Genomic DNA, 14,589 nt, shown 5'->3' on the forward strand with positions numbered 1-14,589 from the left:
GTGAGATAAAAATATTTATCTTTAACAGTGGCATCTTATTCAGTGGCGTTCCAACCCAATTCACTACATTGTGATGTAACAACGGTGACGTTTCTACGTCTTAATGAATACTGCGTCATCATAGATGTCACATTCCAATGTTATAACATTGCATCATTGTAGCAAAGTTTGTGCTCATATATTGTGACGTTTTGTTTTTTGTAACAATGCTACATAGCTTTGTGACGGTACAACGTTCTAACACTGCCACCAGCCACGTATTGACGTTCCAACCTTGTGAAAATACGTATCATACAAGGGCAACCTCCGGAGCTGAAAAATGAAGCCAACGCGGAAGTGCCAAAAACTGCAGTTCCTCGAATGGCCACTTGAGGCTGGCGGAAGTAAACATGTTTACAGCCTGGTACAAAAACAGATTTGGTCTCTATAGCTAATTTCCCTGCTCATGACAATTTTTATATAACTCATCCATTTAAATTATACTAAGGCTTAAAGTTGTGCATAATTAAGGGAGTGGCTGCTTTGAGTGGCAGGTGGGTACCTTCACAGATGGCTAGCCCAGCAACCAGGCTTCATATGGCCACCTCAGCTCCACCCACGCTCCATCCATCCATCCATTTTTGGATTAACCGGGAGTTAGGCGGAGTCAGGCACTGCCAAGATGGTGACGGCTGGAGCCACCACTTTGAGCTTCACAATGGCTCATCAGAAACCTACGGGTGACGTCACGGAGACTACACCCATGTTTTATACACTCTATGGTATCATACTTTGTACTCACTCATGTTTGTACTCACTGTCACACACACTGCCACATTATACACCTAGCAGCATTGTGATGTGTCCTTAAAGGAATAGTCAGCGATTCTGGAGAAAGATTGTTGATATTTGAAGTCACCAGTCAAACAAATACACCCCTCCCTTCAGTGCTCCTTCAGAAGCTCAGCCCCCCCAAATTCATGGACGTGCATTGCCAAGGCAGTGAAACTAACAGCAGAAACAAAACAAACAAAAGAGAAATATGACGGAATCCAGAGCGTCTGTTGCCTGAGGGTAGTTAGCCTTAATAAGGGGAAGCAATTTATATCGCAATGAAAATACTGATAATACTGTAGCAAGTGTGACAATAAGCCTGTCAATATTTAAAGGTCCAGTGTGTAACATTTAGGAGGAGCTGTTGGCAGAAATGGAATAAGAATCGTTGTGTTTTCATTACTTTAGAATGAGCCGTTTTTATCTACATAGGGAGCGGGTCCCCTTCCACGGAGGTTGCCAGGTTGCACCGCCATGCTTCTACAGTAGCTCAGAACAGACAAACCAAATGCTGGCTCTAGATTGGGCCGTTTGCGTTTTTCGCGAGTTTTGCCGACACCGTATTTCTCCTACACGCTTGGAAGGGGAGGGTGATGCGAGCGGTATTCAAATGATTGCAAACTGCAATTTCTCCGCTAGATGCCACTAAATCCTACACACTGGACCTTTAAAGGTATAGGTGTTGAAGCCAAATACTTATCTAAGCCAAAGTCTAAGACTGAGGAGTAGCTTAGCCTATGTATCGTAACATTATCGCTAGTAACTTCAACAGTAACTTATACTCTACCATCAATGAAACATGGAGCAACGTTGTTTATTGCAAATTCTAAAAGAACAAGATACAAGAACAAAATAACATGGCAGCTCTTCCATCCATCCATCCATTTTCTACCGCTTAGTCCCGTTAGGGGTCGCGGGTGACTGGAGCCTATCCCAGTGACTGTGGGCCTTAGGCAGGGTACACCCTGGACAGTGGCCAACTCGTCGCAGGGCTAACACAGACACAGACAAGGACAGACAACCATTCACTCTCACATTCATTCAATACCGGCAATTTAGAGTTATCAATTAACCTACACATGCATGTCTTTGGACGGTGGGAGGAAGCCGGAGAACCCGGAGAGAACCCACGGTAACACGGGGAGGACATGGCAGCTCTTCTTTGGCTATATTATGAGCACTGTTAAATTTTACTATCATTTCTGACTCCTCACTGCGTCGGTTTGCTGCTGCCTGGCCTTTTAAACGTTTCAATTTGGAACGTTGATGCTCCGACAGCAAAAGCACTGTTCCCAGTAGTGATGCGCGGGTCGCAGTTAAATCCACGGGGCCTGCGGAAAATCTGCGGATCGGGTGGGCCGGGTCATACAAATGAACATTCGCGTCTTCCCCTTAAGAGAGATGCTGTGCACATTTACGCATGAGGCACGGCGACAGGATCGGTCAGGATCTAAGTTAATTAATGTTCAAAAGGTCACGCACACAGTCCAGGTTCATACAGTGAAATTGTTTGGAGTAAAGCAGCCGTCCTCCTGATAAATCCTGAGCTCCATCAGAGCTATATTTCAGAAGCTAATAGTTTAATTATGTCCCCTCTGTCCTGTCAAGTTTATAACTACAGTTAAGATATTTGCTGTGACATTACTGCGAAACGTTTAAAATGACTGACAGCAGACTCTCTGATCATTAAAGTAAATCGTTAAAGAAAACACTCGTACATCAATACAACACACAATAAAGCAATCACCTGGAAAGCTTGCGCTGCTCAGCATTGCCGGTGCAGGTCTCTAAATCGGAGAAAATGATTAGTTCGGGTGGGTGGCGGGTGGATGATTTATATGTACTTGCAGATTCGGTCACGTCAGAGCCAATCCGAGCATCACCACTGCACACCCACTTGGTGTTTGTTAAAAAATATTTTTATACATTATTTTTTAATCAGACCTGCTATATTTCGGGCGCACCAGTGCGACCAATGAAAATGTTTAGTCGCACATGACAGATTTTTGGTCGCATGTGTGACGGTCGCACCCTGGAGCCCTGAGAGTAATTTAAAAAACCTGCAGAAATCAGCGTAACCTTTCCGCTTCTCCACCCAGTGCAGTACCAGTCCAAATACAACCTTGCGTTAATATTTACTACCTAAGAAAACCTCCAATTTATGTCTCACTCAACTCTCTCTCCCTCTCTAACAGTGTTGGATAGACCTAATAGTCCAAACAGGTACAAAGAAGAAGTGCCTTTCAGATCAGATGTCCTCCTCCTCCACTACCCCTTCTGTCCTCCTAAATACGGGGGTTCAGATGCCCCTCCTGGGTTTGGGGACCTACAAGTTGTCGAGTCCTGAAGATGTCTACCGGGCTGTGGATGCAGCGCTGGTTGCTGGTTATCGGGCCTTTGACAGTGCAGCCGTCTACCGGAATGAATCTGACTTGGGCCGAGCCCTGAAGGAGCTCCTGCCCAAACATGGCTTAACCAGAGAGGATGTATTCATTACCAGGTGATGTATAAAGGCTCATATACCTTCCAAAGCAGCACAGCATGTCAGTAACTAAGTGACCTTTGGGACATTATAGTTCTTAAGGCAGAGTCTTTAGTTCCTGCAATTTATTGGAAATGCATGTCATCTTGAATACAGCTGTATTTGTTTTGTGAAACTAAATATCCTCTTCTTAATTTACTTAAAATGTTTTCTTTATCTGATTGTTGTAGCTGAATAAAATGAACAATACATGTCTATTGGCTTTGGTGTCATACCCACATCACATGATTTTTTCTCTGAGACCATATGGAGGCACTGAATCTCAGTCAAGTTTGATTCTCAAAGGCACAGTGTACCATTCTCAATAATCTCCCCGCCTCCCCCAGTAAGCTGGCTCCCGAGGATCAGGGTGAGAGGGCCATGGAAGGAGCCCTCCACAGCCTGTCTCAGCTGGACTTGGGTTACATTGACCTCTACCTGATCCACTGGCCTGGCACACAGGGCCTGGTAGTGGCTGACCAGCGCAACTCGGGTAAAGAGTTCAGATTAAGTCAACGTTTTCCTTAACGTACCAAAATATCACTGAAAACATAACCATGTATGTATGGCCTGTAGGTACATTTATGTTAAAAATAAATGTAAAGCATTTGAAGTAACTCTGCTTTGGCCAGGTGTACTTAGTCTTTTATAAATAAATACTCCACTAATTAAGAAATAAGATTCAAGCTGTCTTCTCACTTTCCTCCTCCACAACAGTGTTGTACTTAAGTAACACTGATGATGAGGCCTTAATTAATATTTGATTCCAGGCAACCGAGCTCAGAGTTGGGCCACACTGGAGGAGCTGCATGCCCAGGGAAGCTGAAGGCTATAGGAGTGTCCAACTACACACCAGCACACATGAGAGAACTGATGCAGAGCTGCAAAGTCCCTCCTGCAGTGCTACAGGTATAATGCATGAGTGAAAGGAGGATAGATAACATATAATGTACATAATAGTACAGAAATACAAAAAAGCACAAACACTTTTTTCCCTTCAGGTAGAGTTTCACCCACGGCTGTGCCAGACAGAGCTGAGGAGTGTGTGCGAGGAGTATGGAGTGTGTTTTCAAGCCTACTCCTCATTAGGGAAAGGAGCGCTGGTCACTGACCCTGTGGTCGTGGAGGTGGCAAAGAACTGTGAACGCACACCTGCACAGGTAAACACACACACAAAGCATCTTGATTAAATGTGTTTTAGGGCCAGCCTCACCTACTCAGTGTTCAGTAAATAACATTGTTAGCATAACGCCTTTGGTCTTTTGTTCCCCTCCAGGTCCTGTTGCGCTGGGCTGTGCAGCAGGGCGTCCCAGTGCTCCCCAAGTCGTCAAATCCAGACAGAATAAAGGACAATGCCAGGCTTTTTGACTTCACACTGAGTGACACAGACATGGACAGACTGTCAGCTTTGGACTGTGGGCACAAGTACTGCAGGGATCCATCAGAAGTGGTTTGATAGACCACTAGTGGAGCAAATGTTGTCTTCCATGATGCCTCTTTAATGCTACTGTTATCATTTCTGGCTGGCAGTAATGTAGTGGTGGGAAACCACCACCCGAAAAAGTGGGAAATTGGAGTTTAGACACACACAGCTCAGTTAATTATTTTTTTCTGGGTTGCCAACAGATTTCACATAACAAATGCACTGGCATAATGTATTGGGGATTTAGGTAAATGTATGTACTGAGATATCTGAGAGTTCAATTTTTTTGATATCACTGGCCAATAAGTTTCCCTGTTTATTGTGACCCATATGTCATGAAACACTGAGAATCTTTTCAGGCAGTAGGTACAGGTGTGTTGCCTACTAGCCAAAGTTTTTTTTCTGTTGTTTACTAATCCGTCCATGTGCCATAATTTTAAGACTAGTTCCATATTCTTTGTTGCATCGTACTGTTATTTAATCATACTTTTACAAAATAATATTATTAAGCTTGTGTTCTAGCTTTCCCGTTTGAATTGTCTATGAATTACCACAAATTTGCCATTAAAAAATTATGACATTTTCAGTGTCCTCTGTACTGCAGAATTTAAAAAAAATACACAAGACTTACTTTAAAACCACATTTAAAAAGATTCATTCACGTAGCATACCAGACGTTTTACAGCTGTAGAGAAAATACATTTACAAAAGTCATTAAAACATAAAAAGGAATCAATAGGAGGTATGTCTCTCGCTCGCCCTTAAAATTGCCATAATGATTACAGATAATGGCGTGCATGAAAGTGGTAGGTAGTCCAACAAGCTAACTTTACCCTCCAGCAGGACGTCACCAGTTAAAACCGTAACCGACAATGAAACGCCTCGTGATTCGCTGAACAGGTCGAATTGCCGCCTTCCGACCGCTATGCCTTCTTTGATTAGCTAGATTTTCTTCCAATAAACGGCATCAGAGCAGGTGTAACTATGGTGACGGCGAAAACCGCCCAAACAGTCACGTGACTGTCAGCTGACCACGTGTAGCAGAAAGGAGTAGTAAACGTTCCTCTGTACAACGGTTAAAGTTAGAAGTAAGGTTACGTTTGTCCAGTTTTATTCGTGACATTTCTTTCCATTGACACTTTTTCTTTAGTATGTGAATAGGCGACAGGTCGTTGCCTATTTATGCACCTCTCCCTCAAAAGAATTCAACTGAAAGGGCCAAAAAGGTGAGATGAAAATATGTATTATCTTTAACGGTGGCATCCGTATTTAATGACGTTCCCACCCAGTTCGCTATATTTTTATGTAACAACTGTGACTTAGCCACGTCTCAACGAATACTGCATCATCATCATAGCTTTGCACATTCCGTTGTTCTAACATTGCATCACTGTGGCAGTCAGTGTTTGTTCTCATATATTGTGACATTACAAGCTTGTAAAACAGCATAATCGTAACAACGCTACATAGCTTTGTGACGTTCCAGTGTTCTAAAACTGCATCATCGTAGGTTGATTGTAACAATGGTTGTACTACATTGTAACGTTCTAACACTGCGGTCAGTGTACTAGCTGCATTGTGACGTTCCAACGTTGCATCATGGTGACAATGTTTGTACTTCACTGTGACGTTCCAGCGTTCTACCACTGCAAATTGTAACAGTGTTTATACTTAAAGCTACATTGTCACCTTCCAGCGTTCTGAAAGTGTGTATCATACAATGTTGGTACTTTCTGTCACACACACTGCCACATTGTATACCTAGCTGCATTGTGACGTTTCAACGGTGTAACACTGCAACATTGTAGCACCATTGGTACTCATTTGCTACATTACAACACAATGACCTTCCTCTGTAATGAAGCTGGTGGAAAAGAGTAATGGAAAACCTGCAGAAATCAGCGTAACCTTTCCGCTTCTCCACCCAGTGCAGTACCAGTCCAAATACAACCTTGCGTTAATATTTACTACCTAAGAAAACCTCCAATTTATGTCTCACTCAACTCTCTCTCCCTCTCTAACAGTGTTGGATAGACCTAATAGTCCAAACAGGTACAAAGAAGAAGTGCCTTTCAGATCAGATGTCCTCCTCCTCCACTACCCCTTCTGTCCTCCTAAATACGGGGGTTCAGATGCCCCTCCTGGGTTTGGGGACCTACAAGTTGTCGAGTCCTGAAGATGTCTACCGGGCTGTGGATGCAGCGCTGGTTGCTGGTTATCGGGCCTTTGACAGTGCAGCCGTCTACCGGAATGAATCTGACTTGGGCCGAGCCCTGAAGGAGCTCCTGCCCAAACATGGCTTAACCAGAGAGGATGTATTCATTACCAGGTGATGTATAAAGGCTCATATACCTTCCAAAGCAGCACAGCATGTCAGTAACTAAGTGACCTTTGGGACATTATAGTTCTTAAGGCAGAGTCTTTAGTTCCTGCAATTCATTAAAAATGCATGTCATCTTGAATACAGTTGAATGATAAACATATTGACTACATCACATGATTTTTTTTTCTCAGAGACCATATGGAGGCACTGAAGCACAGTGTACAATTCTCAATAATCCCCTCTCTCTTTCTTCCTGCAGTAAGCTGGGCCCCAAGGATCAGGGTGAGAGGGCCATGGAAGGAGCCCTCCACAGCCTGTCTCAGCTGGACTTGGGTTACATTGACCTCTACCTGATCCACTGGCCTGGCACACAGGGCCTGGTAGTGGCTGACCAGCGCAACTCGGGTAAAGAGTTCAGATTAAGTCAACGTTTTCCTTAACGTACCAAAATATCACTGAAAACATAACCATGTATGTATGGCCTGTAGGTACATTTATGTTAAAAATAAATGTAAAGCATTTGAAGTAACTCTGCTTTGGCCAGGTGTACTTAGTCTTTTATAAATAAATACTCCACTAATTAAGAAATAAGATTCAAGCTGTCTTCTCACTTTCCTCCTCCACAACAGTGTTGTACTTAAGTAACACTGATGATGAGGCCCTAATTAATATTTGATTCCAGGCAACCGAGCTCAGAGTTGGGCCACACTGGAGGAGCTGCATGCCCAGGGGAAGCTGAAGGCTATAGGAGTGTCCAACTACACACCAGCACACATGAGAGAACTGATGCAGAGCTGCAAAGTCCCTCCTGCAGTGCTACAGGTATAATGCATGAGTGAAAGGAGGATAGATAACATATAATGTACATAATAGTACAGAAATACAAAAAAGCACAAACACTTTTTTCCCTTCAGGTAGAGTTTCACCCACGGCTGTGCCAGACAGAGCTGAGGAGTGTGTGCGAGGAGTATGGAGTGTGTTTTCAAGCCTACTCCTCATTAGGGAAAGGAGCGCTGGTCACTGACCCTGTGGTCGTGGAGGTGGCAAAGAACTGTGAACACACACCTGCACAGGTAAACACACACACAAAGCATCTTGATTAAATGTGTTTTAGGGCCAGCCTCACCTACTTAGTGTTCAGTAAATAACATTGTTAGCATAACGCCTTTGGTCTTTTGTTCCCCTCCAGGTCCTGTTGCGCTGGGCTGTGCAGCAGGGCGTCCCAGTGCTCCCCAAGTCGTCAAATCCAGACAGAATAAAGGACAATGCCAGGCTTTTTGACTTCACACTGAGTGACACAGACATGGACAGACTGTCAGCTTTGGACTGTGGGCACAAGTACTGCTGGGATCCATCGGAAGTGGTTTGATAGACCACTAGTGGAGCAAACGTTGTCTTCCATGATGCCTCTTTAATGCTGCTGTTACTGTATCAGTTCTGGCTGGCAGTAATGTAGTGGTGGGAAACCAAAAAGTGGGAAATTGGAGTTTAGACACAGACAGTTCAGTTAATTATTTTTTTCTGGGTTGCCAACAGATTTCACATAACAAATGCACTGGCATAATGTATTGGGGATTTACATAAATGTATGTAGAGATATTTTGGATATCACTGGCCAATAAGTTTCCCTGTTTATTGTGACCCATATGTCACGAAACACTAAGAGCCTTTTCAGGGTAGGCAGTACCTATCCAAACATTTTTTTTCTGTTGTTTACAAATCTGTCAATGTTCTATTATTATAAGACTAGTTCTATATTCTTTGTTGCCTCATACTGTTCTTTAATCATACTCTTACAAAGTAATATTATGGTTGTTGTGTTCTAGCTTTCCCATTTGAATTGTCTATGAATTAAAACCACTCTTAAAATTATTTATTCAGACAGCATAAACTAGAAGTTTCACTGCTGTAGAGAAAATACATTTACAAAAGTCATTAAAAAGTTAAAAGGAATCCAACAAAAAAAAAAAGAAGGAAATATTAGAATTCAATTTTCTCCATACACATCTCCAGATTCAAGTAATACAAAGGATGGTTGCAAAACTCCATGTGCTCAGGCAGGTTTTTCCTCTGGGGTGTGTTCACTGTCATAAATGTTTAAAAGACAAAACCACGATGTCTTCTGAAATGGCTTATCCAGCCAAAATCCGTGTTAGCTATTATAATGTTTTTTCCTCACAGTTGTGACAGCAAACGCACCTCCACATTATTGTGCTTTTTTTCCCCCCCCTTGAGCGTAAAATGGGACAACGAGCTGTAAAGTTTAAGGCGGTAATTGGGTAACAGACAAGGCTGGCTATGCGGTGTCACATCACAGGTTACAGCATGTTCAAGGCAGTTCATAACAATATTTTATACTCTTTTAAATTCCAGCTGAACTTTATTTTCAAGAGAGATTAAAGCATTCTTATCTGGCCCCAAGCTCTCAACACCATGTACATATATGCCAGTTGATTCAACTGTACTTCTTGTGTCAAAGCACAGGTCTACTAGGAGTGACTTGTAAAACAGTATTTGTTGTGACAGCACAATTACTTAAACAGTCATTCCTGATTTCCCTATTAGTATGTGTGAGAAATCTGATATCATAAAATGGTGGAGTCACTCCTTTTTTTGAGGACTAAGTAGTTTAGATGTCACAGCTGAGTCTAACAGTATTACTTGTGTTGGGACCTTCATACCAGATACCAATTCAATTTGAAGGGTCACCAAAAATTTTTCAGTCAATTCATTTTACAGTCAGGGTGATGCATATGTTATTCAACACATGGTAGACTTGGGTGAATCTTGAAAAAGGTGGTGCTATTCAGATTGTCGAGAATTCTCTTAAAACTTTAAAATTTCATAACCAAGTTTAAGAAAAGCTATAAAAAAAAAGGGGGAGCGAAGTTTCAGTTTAAAGACGATACAAATGCAGCCCCCAGCCTGCACACCCGAGCACTTCACAACTCAACCCTACAAGTCGAGAAGAAGAGAATAAGACACAAGTAGAACAAACCTATTACCATTTTCAATAATCACATATTGATAAACAAGTCACAAATAGCCTAATCATATTTACCCAGCTGTGTAGAAGTGCTGATCTTAATTTAGAATCATTAATATGAATAGTAATAACTCCCACAAAGGTCATATTGTGTGTGCCAACAAAAATAGCAAATCTGGCATCAGATCAGCACTCCTAGACCTAAGGCTTGATAGGTCAAGATCCCATATTATTCACATCTCAATGCAGATGAAACTGCAAAACAAATTGTTTTATAAACCCAACAGGACTGGAAACTCACTTTCCTAAACAAACTTGGCAGACAGTTGGGAAAAATCCTGTTTAAACCCCTACACCTGTGTTTCAATGTGACTAGACTCTAAATCCATCTTCTATATGCACTGGTTAGTGAGGAAATGGGGCCAAAGGCTAGTGTGTTGGCTCCTTGTACAGCAGTTAATTCATTCCCACCCACATCTCTAAATATGCACATAACATTTATCACAACAGCCATGGATTGTTCACTGCCTATTGCTAGGTTGGCCAAACTTATTAAATAGAATGGTAACCTCGTAAAATAAAATTCTGGCTAAACCACCTTCGCCATTTGATAAAATATTAACAAAATATTTACACATAAAAATTCCAAAGTCTGTTTTTTTTTTTTGCTAATGCAAGGCATTAAAAAGATAGATTCATATTGGTTTGTGCTTTTATAAGTATGTTTAATGTCATTTTCTTCAGATATAATCTAACCCTGAAGTTTTACAAAAGATATTATTTCTGCAGAGATTGTCCTTGTACGAGATTGTTCTCCTTTTGATAAATTTGAGATATAAAGCAGTTAATGATAGTCGAGTACAGCTGTTTAAATGGTACTGGCTTGCAGGTAGCAGAACAGGAAGCTGGATGAAGGCCTGTGTTGAATACTTTAAAAAAATCCTTCCTTTTTTATACTCTTTCCTCTGTTGCCTGCGGATCATTTTGGCACACAATTACAGTGATCTCCATTAGCTTGTGTTTGTCAAGCACAAACATTTGGAGCAAAATAAGCATTAGTAACGCAGTGACATTGGGGACTTCCTCAAGAAAACAAGGAAGGAAATTCTAACAGCATTCACGGAGGTCTCAGGTGCTTTGATTTCAGTACATTTATCTCTCCATCTACAGTATATTGCATAGTGCTGATGGGAGAGACAACTGAAATGGTAAGCATCTTTTAACTGAGTGGTCACCTCTGAAATCCACTTATATGCTAGTCTTTCTTTTGTGTTTTCAAGAGATCATCTCTCCATCATTTTCTCCATTCTGTAGGGTTATCCTCATGCCTGACTGATGTTTACCCTTTCACAATGCGGCACCCAACAATACAAACAAACAAATACAATAATTTTTTTTTTTTTTTTTTTTTTAAATGTAATGATAGAAAAATGACATGGGACACTCAGCCATCCACTTAGCCATGCCTCTTTTTGTTCAAAACAAACCTTTTTTCCGTCACTTCTCAGAGCAGGTCTCATTGTTCTCATCACAACTGTTTTCTTGGCTTCCCCATTGCTTTCTTGTCATTCCCATCGATTCCTCCATTCCTCAAACCTTGTAGCACTCCTATTTCCTCTCTCGGTGCCTACTCAGTGCGGTGTGTGTGGTTTTCATGGTGGCTGTTCTCTCCCTCGGCCTCCTGGTGACTAAAGAGGTAGCTCCACCAGCTTTTAGAGTGGTGCATCTGTTTGGCCGTCCCAGCACTCCTTACCCTCTTCATTTCCTGCACGAAATAGAGACATATTGTAAAGTTAAAAATAAGTAATTCGAAGACATAGTACAACCTGGCATTACGTGAACCTTTTCCTTTACCAAAAACACATCCATTATCACCACCTTTTTAATCATTTTAATTGGACTTGGACTTCTTTCCCCCCAACCATGCCAAATATATTTACACAGTCACTGATCTCTCTTTTGTAACAATTTTTAAACCCTCCTTCCATCCTTTGATCCCTCATTCTCACCCTTTTATCGAGCAGGCTGTCAAACTCGTCGCTCATCCTTCGCAGCTGCTGGCCGTATTTCTTGGCTGCCCACAAGGCAGGAGGCGCTGACTTGGACCGTCCCCGGAATGGAGCTCCCTCAGTGGGCGTACCAGCCTCGTCTTCCCCCCTCGCCTGGAGCTCCCCGTCTCTGGAGACAGTGGAAGCGTGGGACTCTGAGTTCAGCCTGATTCGACCGGACGCTACATGGGAGAGACAAAGGTGAAAGGGGTTTGTAATGCTTCACAGAAGCAGGAATATAGGAATTTTAATCTCTAGTTATGACTGGAACAGTGTGTTCAAAAACGTCAAACTATGCGGATAAAATTCAAATAAAATCTGTCTCTCTTTACTGCTTTGAATAGAGATAGAGATATTTTAAATGCAAAATTGGTTAGCTTACATTTCACCTAACTAACAATGCAATCTCATTTTAATGTCCCAGAGTACATCAAAAGTAAAGCCTATGTGAGAAAGACCAGATTCCATTTCTGCAAACTGAGGCATAAGAGACAAAGCCAAGAAATGGCAATACAAAAAAGGGGGAAAAACAGACAGTAATGTTGGAACGAGCGATTAAAGGTTTGATGCACTGACATAAAATGTTTTTTTCCCTTTTTTTGTCCAAGAATAGGATCTGCATTGCAGCAGCATAAAAACTAGATAGGAGCAGAAAATATAATACGATTGCATTCTTTTTCTACAAAAACTGCTAATATCATTACTAACGATGTGGTTAAGGATGCTCAAACATACTTTGGCTAGTATAACCATGCTGAGACATCTTCTGTGGCCCTGGTCCCAAATTTGCTTAATGTTCCAGCAGTTCTTTAATTCCCCCTTTCCCACAATTCTTTGAGATTTCCTACCTGCCATTCTGAGCTCAGGTAGGGTGAGGGCTTGACGTTGAAAAACCTGCTGCTGTTGTCCACTTGATGATTGGTTATTTTCTTCTTCCTTTACCTCTTCCGATGACTCTGACTCGCTGTCGGAAATGGTGAAGTTTGCAGCCATCGTGGCATCTGGAGAAGTAAGATTCAAGAAAAATTAGAAACGGTATGCTGTAAAACCCCAAATTACTGTGTATTGCAGAGAAGGAAATAAGCAGATACACATACTGTACACAAATAAATGTTAATGAGTTTCAATGTTAGCAACACCCCAGCTGGTTAATATTAGTGCTGCCCTGCACTTGACCTGTCTGGGAGAAGACATAAGGCACGTTGTCCATACAAATGAAATTACCAAAACATTTGTTCCTATATACCTCTGTTATAAAAACGAGTAAGGTACATAAAAAGTGGCGACATGACAATTATGCTACCATTTTACTGTCAAGCAGCACATTAGCTATTTTTTCAAGAATCATAAAATGGCATCATCCATTGTACCGCTGATGCTGCCCCTATCTAACACACCCAGCAGACTATCTATTGCTGTCCCTGATATTAGCCAGTCCAAAGGTATTCACAGTGTAACAACCGAGATAACCGACTTGTTTTGATATTATAGAACCATATGAGATATCATTAACGACTTGTTGTTCCACGGTAATTTAACCTGCCAACACACCTTCTCCAGTCAACACACTGACTCGCTTATGTTGTTGTTGACTGAAGAGGACAAAAGAAACTTCCTAGAGGGCGGAAGCAGCTGAAGGGCTATATTAGCTAACGAAGCATGTAAAAAATGATTATGAATAGGTTTACTTACCCGAAATGTTTATAGTGTGATCCCGAAAAGTGCGAATGTGTCTTTAGTTGGCCCCATGCGGCCGCAGCTGTTGTTTTTGTTATCGGTATCTTGTCTTTTTACTGAACAACAGAGTTTAGCTCCGCGCTCACCCAATCGCCGCGCATCACTGCACCGCCGCTGCGCGCTGACGTCACTGTTGCGAGCTAGGACTGGGCTGGTGTTTTGTTTGGCTCACCGGCTTACCGTAAAGTGCAGTGTAGAGGCGCAGCAGGATTTAATAAGGACTGAAGTCAGGGCATTTGTATTTCTATCCATCTGTTTCAATTTCTAAGAGTGGTAGGGCTCAGATCCTGTACTTATGAAAGCTGCTTTCAAAACCTAATATAAATAAACATTTGTATCACCAGATTTAACTTAAATTATCAAAAGTAAAAGTTCTTATTATGCAGCAGAATAACCCCTTTAAGAAGTATGTTATATATTGTATTATTTGAATATTATTACAGATGTATTAATCTAAATGTGTAAGCAGCTGATTGAGGTGGAGCTAATTTGACCTACTTTATATAGGACTACTGTTGGGTGGTTTAATATATATGAATGCATCATATTTTATAAACACATTCTATGTTTTGAATGTAAAATCTTAATCTGCAAAGTTACAAGTAGCTTTAGCAGTCAAATAAATGTAGTGGAGTAAAAAGTACAATATTTACCTCATAAATGTGGTGGAATAGAAGTAAAAAGTAGCATAAAATAGAAATACTCAAGTAAACTACAACTATCTCTAAATTGTACTTG

At 41.5% G+C, this 14,589-nt stretch overlaps 3 protein-coding genes across 3 annotated transcripts; 2 read left to right on the top strand and 1 right to left on the bottom strand.

Moving 5' to 3' along the window:
• Window positions 1-2,805: 2,805 nt before the first annotated feature.
• On the top strand, window positions 2,806-5,339 carry LOC122869666 (glyoxal reductase-like). Its single transcript, XM_044182856.1, is given in 6 exon segments — window positions 2,806-3,313; window positions 3,682-3,827; window positions 4,105-4,146; window positions 4,149-4,243; window positions 4,336-4,494; window positions 4,611-5,339. Coding segments are annotated over 6 exon segments (870 nt in total). The 5' UTR covers window positions 2,806-3,065; the 3' UTR covers window positions 4,791-5,339.
• Window positions 5,340-5,523: 184 nt separating this feature from the next.
• On the top strand, window positions 5,524-8,840 carry LOC122869665 (glyoxal reductase-like). Its single transcript, XM_044182855.1, has 6 exons — window positions 5,524-5,983; window positions 6,782-7,086; window positions 7,340-7,485; window positions 7,763-7,902; window positions 7,995-8,153; window positions 8,270-8,840. The coding sequence occupies exons 2-6, from the start codon at window positions 6,839-6,841 to the stop codon at window positions 8,447-8,449; spliced, it is 873 nt and encodes a 290-aa protein (XP_044038790.1). The 5' UTR covers window positions 5,524-5,983; window positions 6,782-6,838; the 3' UTR covers window positions 8,450-8,840.
• A 98-nt stretch (window positions 8,841-8,938) lies between these two features.
• On the bottom strand, window positions 8,939-13,980 carry badb (BCL2 associated agonist of cell death b). Its single transcript, XM_044182867.1, has 4 exons — window positions 13,807-13,980; window positions 12,963-13,115; window positions 12,076-12,296; window positions 8,939-11,831 (listed from the first exon to the last, which is right to left on the bottom strand). The coding sequence occupies exons 2-4, from the start codon at window positions 13,105-13,107 to the stop codon at window positions 11,694-11,696; spliced, it is 504 nt and encodes a 167-aa protein (XP_044038802.1). The 5' UTR covers window positions 13,108-13,115; window positions 13,807-13,980; the 3' UTR covers window positions 8,939-11,693.
• Window positions 13,981-14,589: the final 609 nt, after the last annotated feature.

Source organism: Siniperca chuatsi, linkage group LG22 (genome assembly GCF_020085105.1).
Source record: "Siniperca chuatsi isolate FFG_IHB_CAS linkage group LG22, ASM2008510v1, whole genome shotgun sequence".
Taxonomy (NCBI): domain Eukaryota; kingdom Metazoa; phylum Chordata; class Actinopteri; order Centrarchiformes; family Sinipercidae; genus Siniperca; species Siniperca chuatsi.

Excerpts from the sequence above, each read along its gene's own strand:
- LOC122869665 (XM_044182855.1), top strand. The coding sequence starts at position 6,839 with ATGTCCTCCTCCTCCACTACCCCTTCTGTCCTCCTAAATACGGGGGTT. Across the intron at positions 7,087-7,339 it reads GAGGATGTATTCATTACCAG|TAAGCTGGGCCCCAAGGATC; the intron begins GTGATGTATAAA and ends TTCTTCCTGCAG. Across the intron at positions 7,486-7,762 it reads GGCTGACCAGCGCAACTCGG|GCAACCGAGCTCAGAGTTGG; the intron begins GTAAAGAGTTCA and ends ATTTGATTCCAG.
- badb (XM_044182867.1), bottom strand. The coding sequence starts at position 13,107 with ATGGCTGCAAACTTCACCATTTCCGACAGCGAGTCAGAGTCATCGGAA. Across the intron at positions 12,297-12,962 it reads ACCTGAGCTCAGAATGGCAG|CGTCCGGTCGAATCAGGCTG; the intron begins GTAGGAAATCTC and ends TCTCCCATGTAG. Across the intron at positions 11,832-12,075 it reads ACAGCCTGCTCGATAAAAGG|GAAATGAAGAGGGTAAGGAG; the intron begins GTGAGAATGAGG and ends TATTTCGTGCAG.